Source organism: Pogona vitticeps, chromosome 1 (assembly GCF_051106095.1).
Source record: "Pogona vitticeps strain Pit_001003342236 chromosome 1, PviZW2.1, whole genome shotgun sequence".
In the NCBI taxonomy this organism is placed as follows: domain Eukaryota; kingdom Metazoa; phylum Chordata; class Lepidosauria; order Squamata; family Agamidae; genus Pogona; species Pogona vitticeps.
Window position 1 is genome coordinate 206,203,451 of NC_135783.1, and position 24,463 is coordinate 206,227,913.

General features: G+C 40.4%; 1 protein-coding gene across 3 annotated transcripts in view; it reads left to right on the forward strand.

The window, feature by feature from the left end:
- LOC144583013 (sodium channel protein type 2 subunit alpha-like) overlaps nt 1–24,463 on the forward strand; it is a 76,805-nt gene that overhangs the window by 11,661 nt on the left and 40,681 nt on the right. For 2 of the 3 annotated variants that reach the window (XM_072982069.2, XM_078394621.1), the window contains exons 10-17: nt 1,999–2,205; nt 2,798–2,965; nt 5,411–5,716; nt 9,028–9,160; nt 10,948–11,186; nt 12,345–12,518; nt 14,686–15,042; nt 18,479–18,922. In XM_072982069.2, coding sequence (XP_072838170.2) covers nt 1,999–2,205; nt 2,798–2,965; nt 5,411–5,716; nt 9,028–9,160; nt 10,948–11,186; nt 12,345–12,518; nt 14,686–15,042; nt 18,479–18,922 — 2,028 coding nt within the window. The remainder of the gene's footprint in view (nt 1–1,998; nt 2,206–2,797; nt 2,966–5,410; nt 5,717–9,027; nt 9,161–10,947; nt 11,187–12,344; nt 12,519–14,685; nt 15,043–18,478; nt 18,923–24,463) is intronic. The other variant, XM_072982075.2, reaches the window with a different exon arrangement.

The window sequence follows — 24,463 nt, forward strand, 5'->3', positions numbered from 1 at the left end:
ATTCAGTTCCTTTCTGTGCCTCCTGGGAAAACAGCCAGCCTCCGTAGCTTTGGGCAAGCTGCAAAGTCCCTGGGTGCTTCCAGAAAAAGGGAATGGGAAACCACTTCTGAGGACTATATACCCAGGAAGCCTTGGAAAAAGCTACTATGTCATAATCAGCATGGCAGCACAACGTTTTTAAGTATCTTCAAGCTCTCCAGTTAAGTATCTTCCAGCTCTCCTAATTTTATTAGTATAATTTACAGGAGGGAGAGGTAATTTGGTACTGATCTTGCTAGATCACTGTATGTCAGAAATCTAATCAGGATCACCCAGTGCTCTAACAGCAGGTTCTAGGGAACGTCTGGTGTGGCGGACTAGTATGTTTGAGGAAAAAGCCCTGTTCCTTGTCTCATTTCATACATGTAGGGTCTTCCAGATCATTGAGCAGGTGAACAAAATCTCCATCTTTAAAACTATGTTCAGATAGACACCAGTAGGTTGGTGGTGGCGCTGCCTGCTCTTTCTCTGACATTTGTGTTTTCCATGCATTGAAATAAGTTCCTAGAAGTGATTAAAGGCCAAATAAGAGTAGAAGTACTCTGTGAGAGACCCGGTCCACACACAAAGCTTGTTGCATAAACAAATATGTTTATTTCTTGTAGTGTACCGTTCAGTTTTCCACATGCATCGCAAGATGCCTGCTATACATTCCAACTTTCACATGTGTTACGAAGAAAGCATTCAATTTAATTATGAAAGCATTCAGTTTAATTAGTAAAAGGAAGCAAAAGTGTGGATCCCACCAGCTTGGTGACAACCTCTGGGGCTGAATTTACCTTACATCAGACCTGGGCAAAGTGCGGCCCGAGGGCCACATGCAGCCCGCGAGGCACTCCTGTCCGGCCCGCAGACAGTTTTGAACATCAAAACCATTTATAAATTTTTGTCTTAAGTTGATCAGTTGCTTAGCTTTAACATACCGCAAAAAACCCCTCTTTAGTATTTGTGAAGATTAACAAGTTTAAAATAAAAACAATCACAACATCACTGTTTCATTTTATTTTTAATTAAAGTTGGTTCGGCCCCTGAACACAGTTCAGATTTTTCATGTGCCCCCCCTATAGAAATTAATTGCCCACCCCTGCCTTACATACTTTTAATAAAGAGTCTTTTTATACCTTTGAAACATCATTGATCAAAAATCCGTTTCTCTCATCCAGAATGGGAGAAAATGTTCAGCCCAGAGGCCAGACTGCCACTTGGCTTATCTTCTGGGAACTATGCACCTCTGCTTGACATGGCCCAGTTCCAAAGTAGTCATGTTAGTAGACTAACTTATTCTTTCATACCCCATGCACATGTGCGTGCACATGCACAAACACACACAATTCACACAAATATGCAGTTCGCATGCACGTGCATGTACATGCATCATAAGCAGAGTAGGCACTCAAGACACTTTACATGTCCTTTGCCCCTAGTAGCTGAAGCATTAACGGCTGTTGACAAGCTTTGCATTTTTTTTTTTTACTTACTAATACTACGGAGCCTTTCAGAGTTATTCTAATGGAATTTCTGGAACCAATCCCCTTCCCTACCCCAGTAAAGCACAAAAAATACATCAGATTTAACTGAAAATAATAATTTGTACGCTGCTGCTAACTCAATAAATGTTAAGAGCATAAATAATGTGCTTAGTGCTAGCCTTCATTGTATCATTTGAGCAAAGTTGCATCCTTGTTTATACCTTTATTTTTGTATCTTTCGTGTCAGAATTACTGTTTTTTTATATAGTGCAGGTTATTGATACTCATCAAAGCATGGTTAAAAAGAACATGGGTGCTTTAATTTTCCAGATTTATAAAGATAACAAAGCAGCATCAGTGAAACCCTGAGGAATTAAGCCACATGGCACGATCTTAAAATGTGCTTGCAGAGAACATTAGCAATAACTTTTTTTTAAAAAGTTCAGTCGTTTTATTAATCTAACAACCTGATTTGAATTTGGTTTCTCAGACACTGCGTGCTGCTGGCAAAGCATACATGATTTTCTTTGTTCTGGTGATTTTCCTGGGCTCCTTCTACCTGATCAACTTGATCTTGGCCGTTGTCGCCATGGCCTACGAAGAACAGAATCAAGCCACCATAAAAGAAACAGAGCGGAAGGAGACTGAATATCAGCAGATGCTTGAACAACTAAAAAGGCAACAAGAGGAAGCTCAGGTACTAGCCTTCCTACACAGTGCGTTCCACAAATTTTAGACCAGAGTGGATGGATATACTTCCCAGTCTAAAAGAGTTCCATTGTGCATTTGATGAGAACTCTCATACAAGAAAAAGATTCAAATCCAGACCCTATTAATAGTGTTATAGACTTAAGGAGTATTTCTGGCATAAAGAATGGAACATCCCTTACACTAGTAGCGCTGTCTTAGAACTTAGTAGGGTTAGTGGATTGTAACATTTTGTGGATAGTAATGTTGAATCAAAATACTAGTTTTAAAACATGTAATTCCATGACACACTTGACAATACTATATAGAAATTTAAAATAAATCAGATCCTGCTTCTAGCAAATATATCATCCTAATCCTTTGGTAAATAGGCTTTAGCAGAAGAAATCATTTGTTTGTACTTGTTCATATCCAAACATAGCATAATTGTTCATATACAAACATGAATGCATGTGTATGTAGAGATAGAAGCGGAGGTACAGGTATGGCCAAGATAACATCATGAGGAACACTGCATTATGGCAGTTCACAGTGTTCTTCTAGGTGGAACGTTAACAGTGCTTGATCTCTTGATACAACAGGCATTAGCAGCAGCAGCAGCTTACAGAGACTTTAAGGATGATGGTACCCTTGGAAGACTTTCTGAAACATCTTCAGAATTGTCACGGCTGAGCTCAAAGAGTGCTAAAGAAAGAAGAAATCGAAGAAAGAAAAAACGGCAGAGAGACCTGTCTGTGGGAGACAATAAAGTGAGTGGGGGGGGGAATGCCAAAATCGGAATCAGATGGTAGCATTAAAAAGAAGGGGGGGGGTCCATTTTCCATGGAAGGAAACAGACTCACTTATGACAGAAGGACCGTTTCTCCATACCAGGTACATTGTGGTGCTGTTAGAAATGTTCCACTTCCAGAGAGGGTCTGGATGATGGGGCCACCATCACAGAGATTTTCATATATATATGTATATATATTGTCAGAGATATATATATATGGGTGGGAGGTGACACTGGTGAAATCAATTCTAAAATATCTTACGTCTTAGGGTTTGCCATAAGTCAAATGTGACTTGATAGCACATAACACACATAGAAGAAGTAAGGGAAGAAGCAAAGCCAGAGGCTCAGATCTAGATCCCTCTACATATCACTGCATGCACAAGGATGTTTTAAGGTTGCTTCAGCACAGTAGTTACTGAGCCTCATTCCTCATCATCCTTTTTATTATGTGAAGGACAAACAACTGAAATAAAGGACATGTTTGCTATTTGAAGGGCTTGGAAGAGGCAGGAGTTGTGACTTAAAGCAGAAGGTGTTTATCCCTTCTCACACCTGCTTCTTCTTTTCTGCATATCTCTTCCTTCATGACTTTCCTAAAGGTTATTGTGGATTTTAAAAACAATCTATCTTGTCCTTATGTTCTGCTTCTTGATACATGGCAAGGCAAATTCCCCTTAACGGAATTGTATTAAAACAGTAAAAGGAAAATATTTTAACCTTAATCCACCCAGCCAGGTCATTTTTATCTTCCTCCCATCCCAAACAAAGTTGTAGAAGTCATGCAGAACCAGACCTGTGTTTGAGGACATGGATATCTGATGAGTTACAAACTGGGTTCCTGAGATTCAGCCACTGGTCCTATTCAGGTTCTGTTTTTGTTTTGTTTTGTTTTTACAGACAGATGACAACTTAGACAAAATCTCTTGCTTTTTGCCAGTGTGGTAATTTTGTAAGCTAGTGTAACATAAACTAGAATATACGCACACAAAAGTCCCATGCTGTTTTGTGGAGAATCATGAAGTAGAAGTGAAATACTCTGGGTATCAAGGGTTGGCCCATTTTGAGGGCAAGTGAATGAATGGGTCATTGAAATCCCCAGTGGGTTTAGGAAATACATGATGTGTGAAGTTAAGCCAGACTCTTAACGCTGACTCTGGCCATAACCCTAACTCTAATTTCTAACAACACTGCTAACCCTGAATATGCTGGAATTCTTGTGGAGAGAAAATTTTAAGTACACCAGAACTCAATACTTGGGGACAACTTCTTCTTATGACTTCTGAGTACTGAAGGAGTGTCAGATATGTGAACGTTTTTTTTTCATTGCAGAAAAGCTGTGCTCCGAAATGTAAACCATAGCAAACAAACGGAGCTTGCTGACATTGCTGTCAGAGCAAACAATATCAACTCAACAGAACAGCTTAGGTTTTGTTTTGCTCAGCTCTTGAAGTGCTCCCATCAAGTTTTGTCAGAGATACCTTGATGAATTGTCAAATCCAGTACATTCTCAGTGGGTGGCAGGAGTGGGCAACCTCCCAAAGTTAAAGAGCTGCACACTTCTACCCCTCAAACTTGGAAGACCACTCCCATGACCCCCCCCATGCCAGTGCCCCCACAAGACAAATATGTTTTCAAACTTAAAAAAAAAAACCTTGCTCCCTCTAGTGGCCATACACTACAGGGATAATTCATCATATACTGTACTGTGTATATATCACATATATAGTCGTGCCCCACTTAACCATTACCTCGTATAATGACAAATCTGCTTCATGACGATGTTTTTGCAATCACAATTGCGATCGCAAAACAATGTTTTAAATGGGTTTTTTCCGCTTTGCGAAGATCGGTTCCCTGCTTCGGGAACCGATTCTTTGCATTACGATGATCAAAACAGCTGATTGTTGGGTTTTCAAAATGGCCGCCGGGTGCTCAAAATGGCTCCCTGCTGTGTTTTTGGATGCATTCCTCACTCTACAGGCACAAAAAATGGCCGCCCCTATGGAGGATCTTCACTGGACGGTGAGTTTTTCAGCCCACTGGAACGCATTGAACGGTTTTCAGTGTGTTTCAGTGGGCTTTTTTATTTCGCTTTACGCCATTTTCGCTGTACAGCGATTTCGCTGGAACGAATTAACATTGTTAAGCAAGGCACCACTGTATATAGGACCAGGGAAGATGGAAAGAAGATTGCCCCCATCCCTCTTGGAAGAAGACGGCAGATTTATTAGCCATTTTTGAAAATTAAATTTGAGGGTGGATGCATGTGCCAGGGGTGGTGCTCCATGTTGCTTACCCTGCTGCTTGGGAAGGTATTCTAGTGATCTGGGATCTGTTCTGAAAAAACAACTGACAGCTAGGACTCCAGTATTGTTTTGTGGATGTTTAACAATTCTGTTCTGTTCACACCTCTGTATAGTCCATGCTGTTTCCCACAAGGCGCAGTAGCAGAGTCAGCTTTTCCAGCTTCAGAGGTCAAACTACCGAAGGGGGCTCAGACGCCGATAGCGAATTCAGCACCGAAGACAATTTTGTTCTACCCAGACGGCGCAGCAGTAACATAAGTCAGACCATGTTCCCAGTGTTTCCAGCAAATGGGAAGATGCACAGCAGCGTGGATTGCAATGGGGTGGTTTCCTTGATAGGAGGACCCTCCATACTTCTCTCACCTACTGGACAGCTTCTCCCAGAGGTGATAATAGATAAAGCAACTACTGATGACAGTGTAAGGATTTTTGAGTAGCATAGGCATGGTGGGTCAACAGAATGGAATCCAAATTGTGAATGCTTCTGCATCGTGGAAAAGCTAGCTTATTGTAACTATCCAGGCTTCTCAGAAATGTGCTATACAGAAATTAATGGTCTTGCCGTTGCTGTATGTACTTGCAAACACACACTGAACAGGTGAAGTTAAAAAAAAAACAAAAGCAAAACGGAAGCAGGGGAAGAGAAAGGATAATTTTTTCATGGCCAAATTTACATTTTCCTTATTCTAAGTAAGTACTTCTTAAATTAGAGTAGTCCACTTTCACCGTACACTCTATTTTCTTTGCACACCCTGTCCCTCATTTCTGCACCTGTTTTCCCAGTGACTTCCATCACATCCTCATTTCCCCATTAGACCATCTCCCATTGCCTTTCTTCAACAGAGAGCAAAGGGCACTCACTTCACGTTGCCTTGGAAGGAACCCATCAGGGCAAGTAGCCTTCCTCTCTCAGTCCTGTCCTTCCCTGAGGCAGTTCCCTTGCAAGCCACAGAACAACCTTTGGGGAAAGAAGGAAGGCAGGGAGAGAATTGGCCGTCAGTTACCTCCACAACTTCTGTTGCGTATGTACGATAGGTGTGTATGTATTTTCATTTCTCTATCTAAAAGGGACAGAGCTGCTAGGGAGGCATACAGGCATAATTTTGAAAGTTACTTTTTAAAATGCTTATTTAAAAGGTCCCCTCATGACTCATCTTTAGAGTAATTCGTTTTACTGTTTATGTTTCAGTTCTTTATGAAAAACACATTTTTAATGGTAAGAGAATGACAGTTTGAAAAGGAGTGCAGAAATTCCCCTTAAAATCCCACATTTGTAGCCCCTCAAAATGAAGGACAAAAAATATGGGTTTTTTTACAGACCCCCAAAGTTCATGTTGCAAGCCATATTTCCCTTTAAATAAGTAAAGAAAGAAATCTTGTTATGCCCTCACACAGGTGGCCCTTTTATTTGATGCTGCCAGGCTCTGGTTAAAGATCCTGCTGTCACCAGGCTAGAGTCACCTTCCACATTGGGATTCCCATTCTAGTTATTTGTGAAAGACAAATCCTGTACTCAACAACAAGTTGTATGACTAATGAATGAGACACAGATTGACAACTCCTAAATCCTCACTTAACCTATATGTTGTGTTTGCAGGTACATACATTGTGTCCCAGTAAGTCTCCCTTGATTTTTTTGACTGGCATGCTGAAGATCAATTAAGTCAGACTTTTACAGTTAGTTAAATGTTACCACAAAAGAATGTGACAAGCTATAAGCTGGGGAAATTGGGCATTAATTATATTGAAAAAGGCACTTATATTGAAAAAGAGACTCCTAGTCTTTTTCAATATAAGGAACTACTCGTGAATGGCTTGAAGGCCTGAATGAAGGTCAATTCCCACATTTAGTGCAGATAAGTGAAATAATTATTTCACTAAATATTTCACCTCAGCATGATTTCTGTTCCCCCAACCCAATCTGGATAGCTAAGCATGAAATAAGAAACGCTAGAATGCTGGTTTTGGTTTTTCATGGTTTGATTATCCATAGCTTCCCCCATTTTCCTGATTTAAAAAAAGAAGCACTTTAGATAAATAAGGATAAATAAGGAGAGTGGCTACTAAAGCATTTTGCCTAGTGTTGCATTTCAGCACATGGTGGGGAGCATACTCATCAATGTGTGTTAACATTTCATTCGTAAACCTGAAGAAGGACCAGCACCCTTAATCCTAACAGAGCATGTTACCATAGTCTTTTGAGACTGAAGGATGCCTAAGATCTAGGGAAGCAGAAGGATATCAGGCAATTAACAGAGCCTGGGATCAATGTATTGGTTTAATACCCTTCACCTAACACACATTTCCAGTAAGATTTCCCCAGTGAAGTTGGATTGCTTCCATAATTAGGGTAGGGATGGCTCTGTTGGAGGAAATAGTGCAACGTTAATACGGTTTGGCTCATTAACATTAATATGCTTATTATCCAGGGGCAGGAAGGAAGTGGGCAATATTATTCTTTCCAAACAATATCTTTGTCCTTGTGGCGTAGTCATTAAAGCTGGAGTATTATGTTTAAGGTTTTGGTTGGGAGATCTAGATTAAAGCCCCACTGAGCCATGGAAGACAATGAGTGACCTTTAGGCATTCACTGTCTCTCAGGCTGACTTGTCTCACAGAACTGTGGTAATGAATATAAATTTGGAGGAAGGGGAGGCATAATATAAATGTCTGTAACATTTATATAAGTGAGTATGTAAATAAGGGTTTTTCTCCAATAAGCAAGTCCATCTTGTTAAGGCTTTCAGTGTAGTCTTTTGCAATGGAATTTTCATATTTCTAGGACTTCAACAAATTAAAGTTCTCACAGAAGCTTTTAGTTCAACACAGGTGGAGAATGAAGACTGTGACAGCCATTATTTATCAGTGAAGAAGAGGAAATTGATGGATGATGCCAAATTCTGTGGTTTACAAGAGATTAGGGGACTAGTAGTCTCTGTGTACATTAGGTTTTGTATAGAGAGCCTTAAAAAATTACCAGTCCCTTAATCCCTTGCAGCTCCCACAGAACTTAGTCTCACCATTAATTTGCTCTTTCTTCGTCATAGGCTGATAAAGACTGCTGGAACCTTCAGTCTGTGTTTCAATTAAACACAACTTGTGCTTAACTGAAAAACTGCGATGACTTCAATTTCTTGGTCAAATCCCCCAGAATTTTGGCCGGATGAATTCCTGGTGAATTCTGGAGACTTAAGCCCAAAAAATATGAAATACACGTCTAGTATCTTGAACCACTAACATTAGTAATAATTTGACCATAACTTGATGTGTTAAAATTTTCCCATCCAGCATTAACCTGAGCAGATTAAACAAGAAATGTTAGTAATGGCTAAGCTCTAAATGTTCCAAGCTCTGGTGATTAATATATGCAAATACCAAGCTATCACATGAAGTTTGTGGGGTCATGAGATATGGGCATTCTCCTGGATGTCCAGATATCTAAAGTGCCCTTAAGTTTAATTGGTGGTGGGTAGCATGTAGAAAATACTTTCTACTATCCGTAGGATCTCTTCCAGCTCTGCAATTCTAGGATTATTGTTATGTTACACTTTTTTAAAGGTATATGAAATATCTGAAGTCCTAAATATTTCTGGCGAACAAAAGTCTGGCATAATATATGCAAAAACACTGAGCTGCATGTGGCATGATTATCTTGGTGCTTAATTGTTTCTTTCAAAATCTTTCTAGTGCAGGCTCCCATAACGGTATTTTTTTTAATACCCCACTGCAGAGTACTGCATCTGAAATGGATAGCAAAAGAAGGCGGTCAAGTTCTTTTCAGATATCAATGGATTTACTGGAAGATCCCACCATAAGACAAAGGGCAATGAGTATCGCAAGCATAATAACAAACACAATGGAAGGTATGCTTGTGTGTGTGAATGTATAAAACTATCGTGAAGTAACAATTGTCTTTTAAAAAAAAACACTCTGAGAAGACCTAAAGAATCATATGAAACTGAGGAAAGCACTAATGATAAATACTAGGGAGAAGCAGAACAAACTGTTTATCATACAGTCAACATAAGAGTTTATTGATTGTTGCCAGTGGGAGCAAGCAGTACCATGCATGACTAAATGGATCAGCAGAGATCCAACACTACGGACAGAGGGCAGGTGTTTAAGCCTTTCTTCTCTAGCCACAGTCCTATGAAAGAGGAATCTGATGCAACTTCAGGCATAGAATACTTAGATTTAATCCCCTCCTGTCATTCTGCGAGATAGGACCACTGAATCAACCAATCAAAAAAACTGTGGTTTATTATATGAGATATTGCTTCTGTGTCAATGATTCAAAATGCCAGGAAATAGTGAACATTACTTTGCAATATCATGCCCATGTTGCCAGCAGTGAAAAGTATACCTGGCATTACATTACAAAAGGCAGCCTGAATATTGACATCACCCACATCAGCAGTCAAGATAATCTAAGAGGATCCCCTCTTGTGCTCACTACCATTCATAGAGAGATACCAAGCAAGGGGAAATCCTAGAATCTGCTTTTTTCATCAGTTAATTACTTCTCATCAAAACACAAACATGTTTTTCAAAATATTTTCTATGTATTTATTGCTTGGGGCAAAAATCAATCTGAATACCTAGAAGAAATGTGGATTTCAGTATCATTTTGGCCAGACATAAGCCCCATTCTCTTCAGTGAGACTCACTAGTCTTCTGAAGTACTGGCAAGACAGTTGCTGCAGAATACTGCAAGAAGCAGCCAGAGTTTATGGAAGACTTTCTACATAAAATAAGCATTTTTAATGTCCTGGGTCTTCTGACAGCATGGAACAACTTTAATTGAGAAAAAAGAAGCTGTAGCGGGAAATATTTCTTTTCAGGCAGCAGTAGTAGGCATTTGAGAAACCAACTATAGAATTGGTTAGGTGCCATGAAAAAATTATAGCAAAACCAATTCACAGGATATAGGTGTCCCATGCAAAAGTTATGAAGTTTTGTTTTCACTGTCTCCTCCCATCAGCAATGATTAACAGAATGCTGTGTTGACTGCAAATATCATGCAAATATCAGAGGTGTACTCCTGTGTACTTTGAATGTTCAGTGTGAAAGAAGAAGGACAAGCAATAATACTTTGTACTCTCAGTCTGATTCCAAATTATGGTTTTCTGACTATAAATTACTCATAAACTTCTTCCAGTTCTGCCTTCTGGGAGAGTTCTGGGACCTTGCAGCTTATTTAAGGGTACACAGGCAACAAGACTTGTAATCTTATCAGTAACACATGCCTTGGGTGATCTTGGCATATCCCTTTCCTGGAAGGCACAATGAGCTATACTCATTTAGAAGGATAGATATTCCTTTGTATACTTTGCACAATCCTCAATAAATACAGAAGCTTGGAAAATTATATTTTTAGGCTACAAGTTATAGTGTTCACACTGGCTGAAGAAAGAGAGTTGTAGTCCAAAAAAGGAACCTTTTCATGCTCTAACTGAATGCCACGACAAATTGTATATTCCTGTTTCACATATTTTACTGGAGGAATAGCTGATCAAGTAAGACTACAGTAATATATAATGCATTAAAATTTGCAAATGTAAGATTACATTTTCATTGTCTTTGTTTTTCCTATCTGATATAACCACTGAATAATTATGTCATCTTTCTGTTTTCAATATGCTTCCTTCAGAACTTGAGGAATCCAGGCAGAAATGCCCACCATGCTGGTATAAGTTTGCCCACTCCTACTTGATTTGGGACTGTTGCGACAGTTGGTTACAAATAAAGAAATTTGTTTATTTTGTTGTGATGGATCCATTTGTCGATCTCGGCATCACCATCTGCATTGTTATAAACACCCTATTTATGTCCATGGAACATTATCCAATCGAGAATTCTTTCAGTGAGGTTCTTAAAACTGGAAACCTTGTAAGTGAAGTTTTACATTAGATAATTTTCTGATTGGGGAACTCAAACCTCCTTGGGCAACATTCTGAAAAAGTTTTCTAATCAGAATGCCTGCTCAGTGAATGTTCTTTTATAAGAGATAGAGTTGTGTTAGTCTGTGCAAGCATATCAGGCAAAACCCAAAGGAGAAAAATGAAATAAAAAAATACAAAAACCTCTAGCACCTTAAACACTAACTGTTATGTTTTAAGGTGAGCTTTCATGGACAAGCCCTGATATGTCCGAAGATGTGGTGTTGTCCAGAAAAAGCTCACTTTAAAATATAACGGTCTTTGCTGCCACTAGTTTTTTGCCTTTTTAATTTTTATTATTTTCTTTGGGTTTTTTCTAGATATGATCATTGAATGTTTCTAAACATTTTATGAACCACAAACACTGATTTTTAGAGTCTCCATAGCCAAGCTCCCAGGGAGAGTACTAGCCTAGTACTATGTTATCTTATCACAGCTTTCCAAGACAATAGATATTAATATTTTCCTAGCTCTGCAACCTGAAATCATTTACCTGGAATCTGATTTATGCAAAGCATAATCATGCTTCCTTTGCCTAAATCCTTCTAACAAGTAACACTTCTACCAGCCAACCACCAGTATTGCCAGCAGTTCAGCTTTGGGGTTGTGTGGGGTGGATGAATGTTGCATTAGTGGTTTATAGCACTGGTTCTTAACCTTGGGTTACTCAGGAGTTTTGGACTGCAACTCCCAGAAGCCTTCACCACCAGCTGTGCTGGCTGGGGTTTCTGGGATTTGCAATTCAAAAACATCCGAGTAACAAAGGTTAAGAACCACTGGTTTATACTATAGCATCTTTGTAAATTCCCAGTACAGCCCAGTTCACTGCAAACTTGCAAACAGGAAAGTACACAGGACAGAACACAACTCCCAGAATCCCATATGCAACATGACCGGTGCTTCCTGGGGGATTCTGATAGTTCAAAAAAGTAGCTTTTCCAAGCTCTAAGTTGCGCATCAGTGGAATTTCAGCAGTATATTGTAGTCAAGCATTTTTATGTTTACTTTCATGCACACAGGCAATGAAACAAATCACAGTGGTTTAAAAGGAAAATAATCTGGGAAATTGAGGGAATATAGTAACTGACCCTTAGCATTCTGTACTTAGGTCTTCACTGGAATCTTCACAGCAGAAATGGTCCTCAAACTAATAGCCCTGGATCCTTATTATTATTTTCAAGAAGGGTGGAATATATTTGATAGCATCATTGTCAGCCTGAGTTTGATGGAGCTGGGCCTTTCAAATGTGGATGGACTGTCAGTCCTAAGGTCCTTCAGATTGGTAAGCTTAATGCTAAATCCCAGTGCTGACTGGGTCACTGACATGCAGGGACAGGATGATCATTTGCTATATAGTTACAGTTCTTCTTGGGCCAGAAATTGGCTTGAATTGATTCAAGATTTCCTGAAATTCAACAGAATTTCTATGTTTTATAAATCCCCAATCAAGTGCAGACTAATCCACATTCATAGCAAAACATATATTATTTCTCTGATGGTACCATAACTCACTGGGCTTTGATAAAGTCTCAGCCAGGGCATCCAAGTTTTCCTCTTTGTTTGCAGAGAAAAAAGGTCTGTTTCTACTCATGTACATTACGTGAACAGCTTTGCCAAGTTCTGCTTTAAGAAAGAGAACTACTGTATTTTTCAATGTATAAGATGCCCCCCTCCCCACTTTTCTAACCCAAAATTAAGAAAATTTAGCTTTGAGTATTCAGCTTCTGTGCTCAAAACGCTTGGACATTACGAGTCCCTGTTGAATCTGAGCAGTGCCTTCAGGCTCCACCTTCAAGGTGTGTTCCAGTTGGTTTGTACAGCATCAGCTGACATCAGTTACATAATGCTCTTGATTGGAGAAAGCTAGCTAAGCCTTGTGACTGGAGGCAGCCTGTTTGCAGAAGCAAATGTGCCATTTTGTTCTCTCCTCAGCTTCTTTGTATGAGACGACCCTCAATTTTTAGTCTAAATATTTTAGACAAAAGTATTGTCTTATACATGGAAAAATGTGATATATGTGCTTACATGTGAAAGCCAGGAACCAAAAAATTAATCCCACAATTCTTTTTTGTTGCTTTTAGCATTTCTTGCCAACCTTAGCTCATTCTCAGCTTTTTTCTTCCTAATGCCATCCATAGAATTCTTTGCTACTTATCTACTTTTCCTTTCTGGCCTGGCCTTCCTTCCACTTCCTATAAGAGTCATGTTTTGTTTTCAGATTTGCTCTGAGCTTTTTGTGAAGCCACATTGGTCTCTTTTGCTGTTTCCCACCCTCCTCCCCCCCCCTTGATAGTGTTTGTAATTATGCCTTTAGAATTTCCTTTTTTAGAAACTCCTACCCATCTTGGACTCTTTTTTTTGTTCTGAGTTTATTAAAATTGGCTTTCCTAAAATCCACCATACATGTGCAAATACAGTCAACTCTTCCTGGCTTTGAAATCAAGAACTCAGATAGAACGTGGTCAATCTCCCCCTGAGTTCCCTTTACTGCTACTCCCTCCACTAAGTCATCCTATTGGTTAGAATCAAGTCAAGGATAGCTTCTAGTTTCTACCTCCAGTTTTGTAGGAGAAAATTATAAGCAAGAAAAACCAGGGATTTCTTGAAATGACCATGTTTGGTAGAATTTGTCTCCCAACAGTTATTGGGGTAGTTTAAGTCTCCTATTACTACATTGTGCTTCCTTGAAATTCTTCCAGTTTGTTTTTCATAGATTTCATCTGCCTCTTCTTGATTGGATAGTTGGTAGTAGAGCTAAACTGTTAATTTAATACAGATGCCCTCGATGGGACAGTCAAGCTCTCCTTTATTTCTCTGCAGGAAAATGTATTTTTTGACATATTCTTCTTTTTCAACAATTTATATCCTCCAACTGCTGTATTCCACTCATAGGATTCATCTCACCAAGTTTAAATCATCCCTGTTCGGTTATTCTTCCTGAATTAAAATTTCCAGCTCTTCTTGTTTGTTTTCCCAGCATTGGTGTATAAATATTGCAGATTGTGTGATTTGTGGCCTGGTTTCCTTCCTGTGTTTTTGTAAAGACTATTATTGGGCCCCATTAGAGCTGCTTGCTCCTTTCCTCTTATTGTGCATAATTAGTCTTCATCTGTCGTTTGTAATAGGTAAGCTGATGCCATTCATATTTCTTAAACTACATGTTCTGTAATACCTGGGTGGTCTTCCTAAGCAAGAGCTTATTGGAAATATACGGCAGAACATATGAAGTGTTCCTGTTTGTTCATCTTTGCTGTAGGCCATAGTTCAGTAAGAGAGAAATGTGTAGGATTGCAGTTATAGGCCTAAACCCAGTGTTAGTCACAGCTAGAGGAGTACTTACGTAAGAGGTAACAAGTTTCCATTGATTCAGTAAGTCTACTCTAGTTGGAACTGTGTTGAGTCTGCATCTGTTTGTTAGCTTCTCATATATATAAATTATTTGTTTTCAGCTTCGAGTCTTCAAGCTAGCAAAATCCTGGCCGACACTAAACATGCTGATCAAGATTATTGGCAACTCCGTGGGTGCCCTGGGGAACCTGACTTTGGTGCTGGCCATTATTGTCTTCATTTTTGCCGTGGTTGGAATGCAGCTGTTCGGCAAAAGCTACAAGGAGTGCGTCTGCAAGATCTCCAGCGACTGTGTGCTTCCACGCTGGCACATGAATGACTTCTTCCACTCTTTCTTGATCGTGTTCCGAGTACTTTGTGGTGAATGGATAGAGACCATGTGGGATTGCATGGAGGTTTCAGGCCCACCCATGTGCCTTATTGTTTTCATGATGGTCATGGTGATTGGAAACCTTGTGGTATGTCTTTTTAGCCATTGTTTTACACAACAGTGGCTTGTAAGTGATTTATTGTTTAGTATTCCACAGCTATTGTGCAAAATGGTTGCAGCTCATTATGTATATATCTAGAGCAGAAAGATGTCCCATCTTTTCCTTATACAATGGCACCCGAGACAACTAACAGCAAGTATAATGTCTTCACATTTCTTTCAGAGAACTTTAAGGGTTATTTATTTATTTATTGTATTTGTGATGGTGAATTTATTGTTTGTTATTTATTTATTTATTGTTTGTTTATTATATTTAAAATATAATAATATAATATTTTTTATTTCTCCTTTCTCCTTAAAATGGACCCAAGGCAGCTTACATAATTAAAAAGGCAATATTCAAAAGCTAAAACAGTACATATACAGTGCTGCCCCGCATAGTGACGATAATCCGTTCCGCTATACGGATTCGTTGCTATGCGGAACAAAAACCCCATAGGAATGCATAAAAACATGTTTAATGCGTTCCTATGGGCAAAAAAACCTCACTGTTATGTGAAAATCCTCCATACGGCCGCCATTTTCGCTGCCCAGTAAGCGAGGAAAAGGCACGAAAACACTGCAGGTGGCCATTTTTTTTACCCAACGGCCATTTTGGAACCGCCGATCAGCTGTTAGAAAAAACATTGCTATGCGAATATCGGTAAGTGAAACAGCTTACCGATCGTCGCAAAGCGATGTTTTACCATTTAAAACATCGCAATGTGATCGCTTTTGCGATCGCAAAAAAGCCATTGCTATGCGGATTCATCGTTAAACGGGGCACCCATTATGCAGGGCACCACTGTAGTACATATACAAATATTTAAAAGTTTGAGGCCTTTCCTGATTATCTTAACACCCGGGCAGATTCATAAAGGGAGATGCAAACCTGGAGATAGCTTGGACCCAAGATGTTTAGGACTTTATAGGTTAAAACCAGGACTTTGAATTGTGCCCAGTAACTGATCAGCAGCCAGTGGAGCTGCTGTAATGGGGGGTTTATATGTTCCCTGTAACCAGCCCCAGTCGGCAATCTGGTTGCTGCATTTTGTGCCTGTTAAAATTTCCTGACACTTTCCATTGGCAGCCCCATATAGAGCCCATTACAGTAACCTAGCTGGGATGTCACCAGGGCATGTGGCCAAATCAGACCTCTCAAGAAATGGGTGCAGGTGGCACACTAGTTTTAACTGTGCAAAGGCTGTCCTGTCCACTGCCGAAACCTGGGCATTCAGGCTCAGGGACAAATCCACGAACACCCCCAATCTGCATACCTGTGTTTTCAGAGAGATAGTACCCTGTTTCCCTGAAAATAAGACTAACCTGAAAATAAGCCCTAGTATGGTTTTTTAGGATACTCGTAATATAAGCCCTACCCCCAAAATAAGCCCCAGTTGAGTGAAATCCCGGCCTCCACCACTGTGCAGCCACCAGAATAAGATGACATGACAGTATTTGAATAAATGTAGGTTGTTGTACATGGAAAAAAATAAAACATCCCCTGAAAATAAGCCCTAGTGCGTTTTTTGGAGCAAAAATTAATATAAGACCCTGTCTTATTTTCGGGGAAACATGGTAACAACAATCAGCACAGGCTGCAGTCCTATTCCTTGATTGGTTTTTGACTGTCCAGGAGCGCTTCTGTGTTGTCTTGATCAAGATTCAGTTTATTCATCTTCATCCAGTACATTACTGACACCAGACACTGATTTAGAACCAAGACAGCTCCCTTAGATTTAGATTGAAAGTATATGGTGGGGTGTCATCAACGTGCTGGTGACACTGAACTCCTAAACTCCAGACAACCCAGTAGTTTCATGTAGATGTTAAATAGCATAGGGGACAAAACAGAACCCTGAAGGACAAAAGTCCCCCAGCACCACCCTCAAGGAAGGATCAGAGCCACTGTAGAACAGTGCCTCCCAGCCCCATCCCAGAGAGATAACCTAGAAGGATGATATTGAAAGCCACTGAGAGGTCCAGCATAACTAACAGTGACACACTCCCCCCATCTAGTTCCTGGTATAGGTCATCTACCAAGGTGACCAAAGCAGCCTCTGTCACATAAACCTGAAGGCAGATTGAAATGGATCTAAATAATCCATGTTATACAGGAACCCCTGGAGCTGAGAAGTCACAATCTGCAACAGTACCTTGCCCAAGAATTGGATATTAGAGACTGGCCAATAATTATCCAGTACCATGGGGTCCAAGGAGGGTTTTTCAATAATGGTCTTATTACTCCCTCCCTTAAACATGCTGGGATCCTTCCTTTCTGCAGGGAGGCATTCACTAACCCTTGGATACACTTGGCCAGTCCCTCTCTGGCAACTTTTATAAGCCAGTAGGGGGAAGGGTCCAGCAGGCGTGTGATGGCCTTCACTGGTTGAAGAATCCTGTCCACATCATCAGGCTGCAAAAACTGGAACTTATTCATTAACACTAGACAAGCAGGAGCCGTAGCTACATCTACAGGACCTGTATTAACCATAGCATCCAAGTCAGAGTGGATCCAAGTGATTTTGCCCGCAAAGTGCTATGTAAATCTTTTGCAGTAAGCTAACAAGTGGTCAACACTACCTTCCTGTGGACCATAATATAACAGGGCTTCAGCCACTCAGGCTCTGCTGGGCGATTTTGTGCAGACACAATGGTGGCAGCAAAGAATGACTTCTTTGCTGCTGCCACACAATAGGCCTTCCAATGGGCTCTAGCTTATGTTCAGTTGGATTCACTCCCAAGTTTTCCACCATCATCACTCTAGTCTCCATCCCATTCGTTTCATCACCACCAACTACCCAGTAAACCAGGGGGCTAGTTTGGCTCTACTTCGTGAGAGAAGATGCTTAGGCCCAGATAACTTCCAGAGGTGTTGGACTGCAACACCCACTGTCCTCGTTTAGCATGCCCATGTCTGTACCAGTTGGGGGTGATGGAACCTGTAGTTCAGAATATGTAAAGGGCACCAGATGGCTGCTGTAGGCTGCTTCCAAGGATTCCTGCGCCTATACTCACAAAAATCCCTAGATCTATTATGATCATGATTTTCCGGATTTCTCCCAACAAGGGACCCAAAGCAGCTCACAGTGTTAAAATTCACACAATTAAAAACACAAGTTAAATATTAAAAGGCAAATTAAACAATATATGATTTTAAATTAAATTAAAAGATAAAAACATGAAAAAGATTTAAATTATCTGCTAGAATGGGGTTCAGGGATTCACTATACGATCTCTTTAATGATCACACAATGTTTCACATTTCTAGATTTCATAGTCTTAGAACTGTGGTGGAGGCAGCCACATAAGGACATATCTTTGACTGTTGTTAAATGTGCCACATTGAAATATGAATTGAAAGTACATAGGAACAATTAAATTGTTATCCAGAGAGATTGACTGCATTATTTTCCCTCCTGCAGGTATTAAACCTCTTTCTGGCCTTATTATTGAGCTCTTTTAGTTCAGATAGCCTTGCTGCTCCGGAACAAGAAACAGACGCCAACAATCTGCAAATTGCTGTAGCAAGGATTCTGAGAGGAATAGATCATGTAAAAAGAAAAATACTTGAATTTTTTCAAATCATCCTTTTGCAAAAATGTAAGGCCTCCCCGGAAGTTGATTTTGCTGATGAACAAAATAACAAGAAAGGCGGGTGTGTTCCCAACCACACTATAGCTGAGATCAACAAAGCTCTTGATTATTCCAAAGACAGAACAACCACTACCCTATGCACTGATCCGATGTCCTTCATCAACAACCCGAATCTCACTGTGACGGTCCCAATAGCTATGGGAGAGTCCGATTTTGAACATTTAAATACGGAGGAACTTAGCAGTATATCAGAGATTGAAGAAAGTAAAGAGGTAAGAAATTAAATTATTTCACAGAGAAATACTGTAGAGATTTTCAAAACTATAAGGTATGTGCAGTTACTCATGGGTGGATGCATTTAGTTGTGTTGTTTCTTTTAGGCTTTGTGACACTTTTAAACCTAATCTCTCTCTCGTTTGGGTATTCTTGCTATGTCTGTATTGAAATTAGCAACATGCTTTTTTATCATATAGAAACAGGATTGTAAGCTATGTTTCATTCATAAAATGGCTCTGGCTCTACTTGCACATTGTTGGCAGCAGAGTACAAAATGGCTTGAATTTTTTCAAATCATCCTTTTTCAAATCATCCTAATTATCCACTCATGGAAAAGGCTTCAGGAGTTAACCTCGAGGCAAAATCCGGAGCTGGAGTCCCGAAGGCAGCATGTGTCGTTCTGCCAACTCCTGCGACGTTGCTGGAACCAGTTGTATTGGCTCTTGCCTTTCCATTGGACCATTTCAGCAATGTGGAGAGGGGGGATTTGCTGCTTGGGTAACAGCCTATCCTCCATATTACCTTACCCGGGCTTCATGCTCTGGAGAGGACACTCCTCGATTCAGAGCATGTTACCATAGTCTCTTGAGACTGAAGGATGCCTATGACTATGATGACAAAATGGCTGAAAATTAATGCACATTTGATAAGAGTTGCAAATCTGCATTCCCATAAAGGATTGGAAATTTAGGAAGATGTGATGCATGAAACAGGGCAGAACTCAGGCTAAAACTCAGGGAGTCAAATCAGCATCTCATCTGCCATAAAGTTGTTCAGAAGCCGTGACATGTTTGGCATCATGGAAGTCAGGAAAGATAAGAATTCAAATGTCCTGAATTGTTGTTATGTAACAACAGTAAATAGCTCTGCTTGCAGCCACTCAACTAATTCTAGGCTAGAAAACAAGATATGGTTTAATCCATGGTAGAGTATGTGCAGATACTATCCAATCTGATTTGTTGCATACAAAGGTGGGCTGACTAGCCATGAGATGATGAGGGATTATCCTGAACTGATTTGCTCTTGGGTTTCTGAAAGTATTTGTATGTTTCCAAATCAGGAGGAAAAAAGAACTAAATATATGGAAAATAACGAGCTATGACCTGAGATGGCAGATACCATTCAGGGCCATCAGCAATGGGACTGTGGTGGACCTTCAGTGTGTAGGCAGAGCTGCTCTCAGACTCTTTCCTTTTTTTTCACTCCTGCAGTGAGCTGTGCTCAAGGGAATGTGTATTGGGAGTGTGGAAGATGTCCTCTTAGTGTCCCCAGTCTGTAGCCTAGCTTTTCAAGGTTTGTTTATCCACAGCTCAGCCCAGTCAGAGTGTTGCACATAGCCACACTGGAACATATACCATTATTCCCAGGAAGGGGGAGGGGGAACCATCTGCGAATTAATGCCAGCCATAGGCATTCGAAAGCAAAAGGAAGTAGAAAATGGCATGTTTTGGGGGGGGGGATGAGGATCATCTCTAGTAAGTTCTACTTTGACCTACCCAGTCAAAGCCCATACAAGAGAGCATTCCAGTTTCTGGGGGAAATTGATGTTTTGCTAGACAGCGGCTTGTCAAAGAAACAGAAACAACGCAAAAAGGTACAGAGTTATTGCCATCATTTCCCTGTTTTTGAAAAACAGGTAAGGTATGATCTGAATGTGTAGAATATATATATTTTAACTTATATAACACTGCCTACTTCCTATTTTTAAATAATGAGCAGAGTAATCCTAGGAGGTATGTCAGCCTTCCTATTTATTGTGTTCGCCCTTTTTTTCCCCCACAAACTTCTTGACTGAGAGTGAAAGAATAGAAGATTTGCAACGTTGTTTGTGGTGTTACCAGAGCTGGAAGCATAGATGTCAGTGTGCTTACAACTTCATTACCTACCATCCTTACTTCTCACAGGATTAAGATCAAGCTGGATCATCCCAAGAGTACAGCTCTGGTGCTTTTTTAACCAGACAGACCATTTGCCAGCCCTTATGAACAGGTTAACACTATACATTGTATGTGTTTGATCACTGCTGAATAATGATAGAGCGACATGCATGTTACTAAGCACAATTTATGCCACCTTCATCCATTGCAGGACGTGTGAAAATGTGCACAAAGCGATCTGTAATCTGAGTCATGTGGCTCACATCACGGCATAACTGGGCCAGTCCACAGCATTCACTGTGTTTGGATTATTGCATAGCATTTAAATATATAATCTGCATGTTTTGGTACAGTTTCCCTTCAATTGTACGTTAAAAGAACACTCATATTTAATAAAAGCTTACTGCAGTTTTAAGGACGGGCACTAAGCTATATGCAGTATTTCCCTTCTGCTTGAAGGAGAGGATTGGACACAACCTATTAGGATATTTTGATGAATATGTTCTTGTGGCTTGTCATAAACATGTTCCTTCGTTTACAGTGCAATCTATGCATGTTTATTTGGAAGTGAGCCCCGGTACATTTAATGAGGATTAAATGGCCAGTAAATGTGAAAAAACTTTACAGCCTTAGTTAACTTCTGATGACTCAGAATTTTGTCTCAAAATTCATCAGTGTAAAATATGACCTCAACAAACTGCTTTCAACTTCATATTTTAGTCTGACTCCATAAACTGAATGAGAATTTTTATCCCCAGGCTGCTCATGACTATGTTTTATATAAAACATGGTATCTGCACTTTTACACCTAGGACCAACAATGCCACTAGGATAGTAAGCAGTGATTTATTATTATTTTAGTTATACAGCCAAGGAGGAATTTTCTGCCTGTGGTATTAAAATAGCTTGACTAGCCCTTAGGTGCTATTTCTGCTGGTTGAGAGTGGCAAGATTTAGTGCTTTGCCTAAGGCTAGTAGTTACTGTGTCTCATTATCTTGTGAGGAAGACACATAAACACCAATCTAGCTCACTCTATACCACTGGGGAAGCTTACCTTAGAAGCACTTGCAGTGATCACTTCCAGAAGAACAACAGCCCCATCAACATGCATATTTTCAACCATTTTGCATGTTTAAAACAACAGCGTTCCAAGCTTGTGCAAACAGAACACGGAGCCCCTCTTAGCTTTGGTGAGGGATGAAGAACAGATTCACTCATTTCTCTTCTGCCCTGTCCTGTCCTCTTTCCCTTTGCTCCTCCAACATACGGTAAGTTCTTCTTACTATTTGTTTCCTTGCTGACCTTCACTCTGAAGTAGTGTTAGATTAGCAACAATCCCCAGGAGTCTGGTCTGGAAAGTTGGGTTGCTGCTTCTGGACCTCCCCCAAACATTAGAGCTTGCTAATTGAGCTCCAAACCTCAATTGAACCATTAAGAAGTTTAAGGGGGTATGGTTTCCCAGTTTGATATCTGTGTCATTACTCTGGCTGAAAAATCTCCTATAGTACCTGCTAGGTTCCTTTCTTGTTTTCATGTCTTTCCCCATTAGATTTGAATGAGGTGTGTGTGTGTGTGTGTGTGTGTGTAATGGGCTTGTACGGGTCGGACTCTGGTGTCATGCCTCACTTTTCTTGGGTTTGGCACAGTTGCTTGTCTCTCAACCATTTGTCTCTGAAACTGTGGTTTCAAAAGTATTGTTTGGAGTTTTGCTGCTCAGACCCCACATCTACCTTGGACATGTTACTGTTCTTTCCATGAGCTTTAGAAGCTAGAAGAAGCTCTCTAACACAGTGGTCCCCAACCTTGGGCCTCCAGATGTTTTTAGACTACAACTCCCAGAAGCCTTCACCACCACTTCTGCTGGCTAGGATTTCTGGGAGTTGAAGTCCAAGAACATCTGGAGGCCCAAGGTTGGGGACCACTGCTCTAACACATCCTACCATCCATCTTTTCTTACGTCTCTCAGACGTCCCACTTTTTACACTCAATAGCTGTAAACCAATTAACTTCGAAGAGGCGTAAGTAACACAACTCTCCACCCAGAATTCTCATGATGTCCAGGTGTGTTATCTTGCTCCCAATTAGGATAATATGTGTTAATCTTCACACTGGGCCTCCTTCATCCTTGCCTCGTTATCGCAGTTCTCCCTGTACCAGGCAAACTGGAAAACAGTTTCACGGCCTATCACATTCCAGTGAGAATCATTTCACTTTGAACCTAACAGTTTCCATTTTGTCTGACTACAAATCCCACTCTTCTTCAGATCATCACAAGCTTGACTTCTGATTAGTGTGTATTTTGTGACAGGCTGCACTCACTATGATAGCTATTTTGCAAATGAACAACTCCTCTCCATGATGACCATTTTGTGAAAGTGCCCATAACATTCTCTTCCAATTACAGATCTACCTATTGGCTCAAAATGGTTGAGAGCCACATATTTCCTTAGCATTAGAAAATGCTGAGATTATATTTAAGGCAGATGCTTGTTCACATAGTTTTTTTAACTATACAGTTCTTTAGAATCATGTACTACCAGTCATTTTTGTTTCTGATCATGGGGCGTTCTTGGCAAAGATACTCATGCACTCATTTCGCACGCTAGCAAGGTTATGCTCAAAATCCTCCAAGGCAGGCTTCAGCAGTATGTGGACCGAGAACTCCCAGAAGTACAAGCTGGATTCCAAAGAGGCAGAGGAACTCGAGACCAAATTGCTAACTTGCGCTGGATCATGGAGAAAGCCAGAGAGTTCCAGAAAAATATCTACTTCTGCTTCATTGACTATGCAAAAGCCTTTGACTGTGTGGACCACAGCAAACTATGGCAAGTTCTTAAAGAAATGGGAGTGCCTGACCACTTTATCTGTCTCCTGAGAAACCTATATGTGGGACAGGAAGCAACAGTTAGAACTGGTCATGGAACAACTGAGTGGTTCAAAATTGGGAAAGGAGTACGGCAAGGCTGTATATTGTCCCCCAGCTTATTTAACTTATATGCAGAATACATCATGCGGAAGGCTGGACTGGAAGAAACCCAAGCCGGAATTAAGATTGCCGGAAGAAATATCAACAACCTCCAATATGCAGATGATACCACTCTGATGGCAGAAAGTGAGGAGGAATTAAAGAACCTTGTAATGAGAGTGAAAGAGGAGAGTGCAAAAAACGGTCTGAAACTCAACATCAAAAAAACTAAGATCATGGCCACTGGTCCCATCACCTCCTGGGAAATAGAAGGGGAAGATATGGAGGCAGTGTCAAATTTTATCTTCCTGGGCTCCATGATCACTGCAGATGGAGACAGCAGCCCTGAAATTAAAAGGCGCCTTCTTCTTGGGAGGAAAGCGATGACAAATCTGGACAGCATCTTGAAAAGCAGAGACATCACCTTGCCAACAAAAGTCCGAATAGTCAAAGCTATGGTTTTTCCTGTCGTGATGTATGGAAGTGAGAGCTGGACCATAAAGAAAGCAGACCGCCGAAGAATTGATGCCTTTAAATTGTGGTGCTGGAGGAGGCTCTTGAGAATCCCCTGGACTGCAAGGAGAACAAACCTATCAGTTCTAAAGGAAATCAACCCTGAGTGCTCACTGGAAGGACAGATCCTGAAGCTGAGGCTCCAGTACTTTGGCCATCTAATGAGAAGAAAAGACTCCCT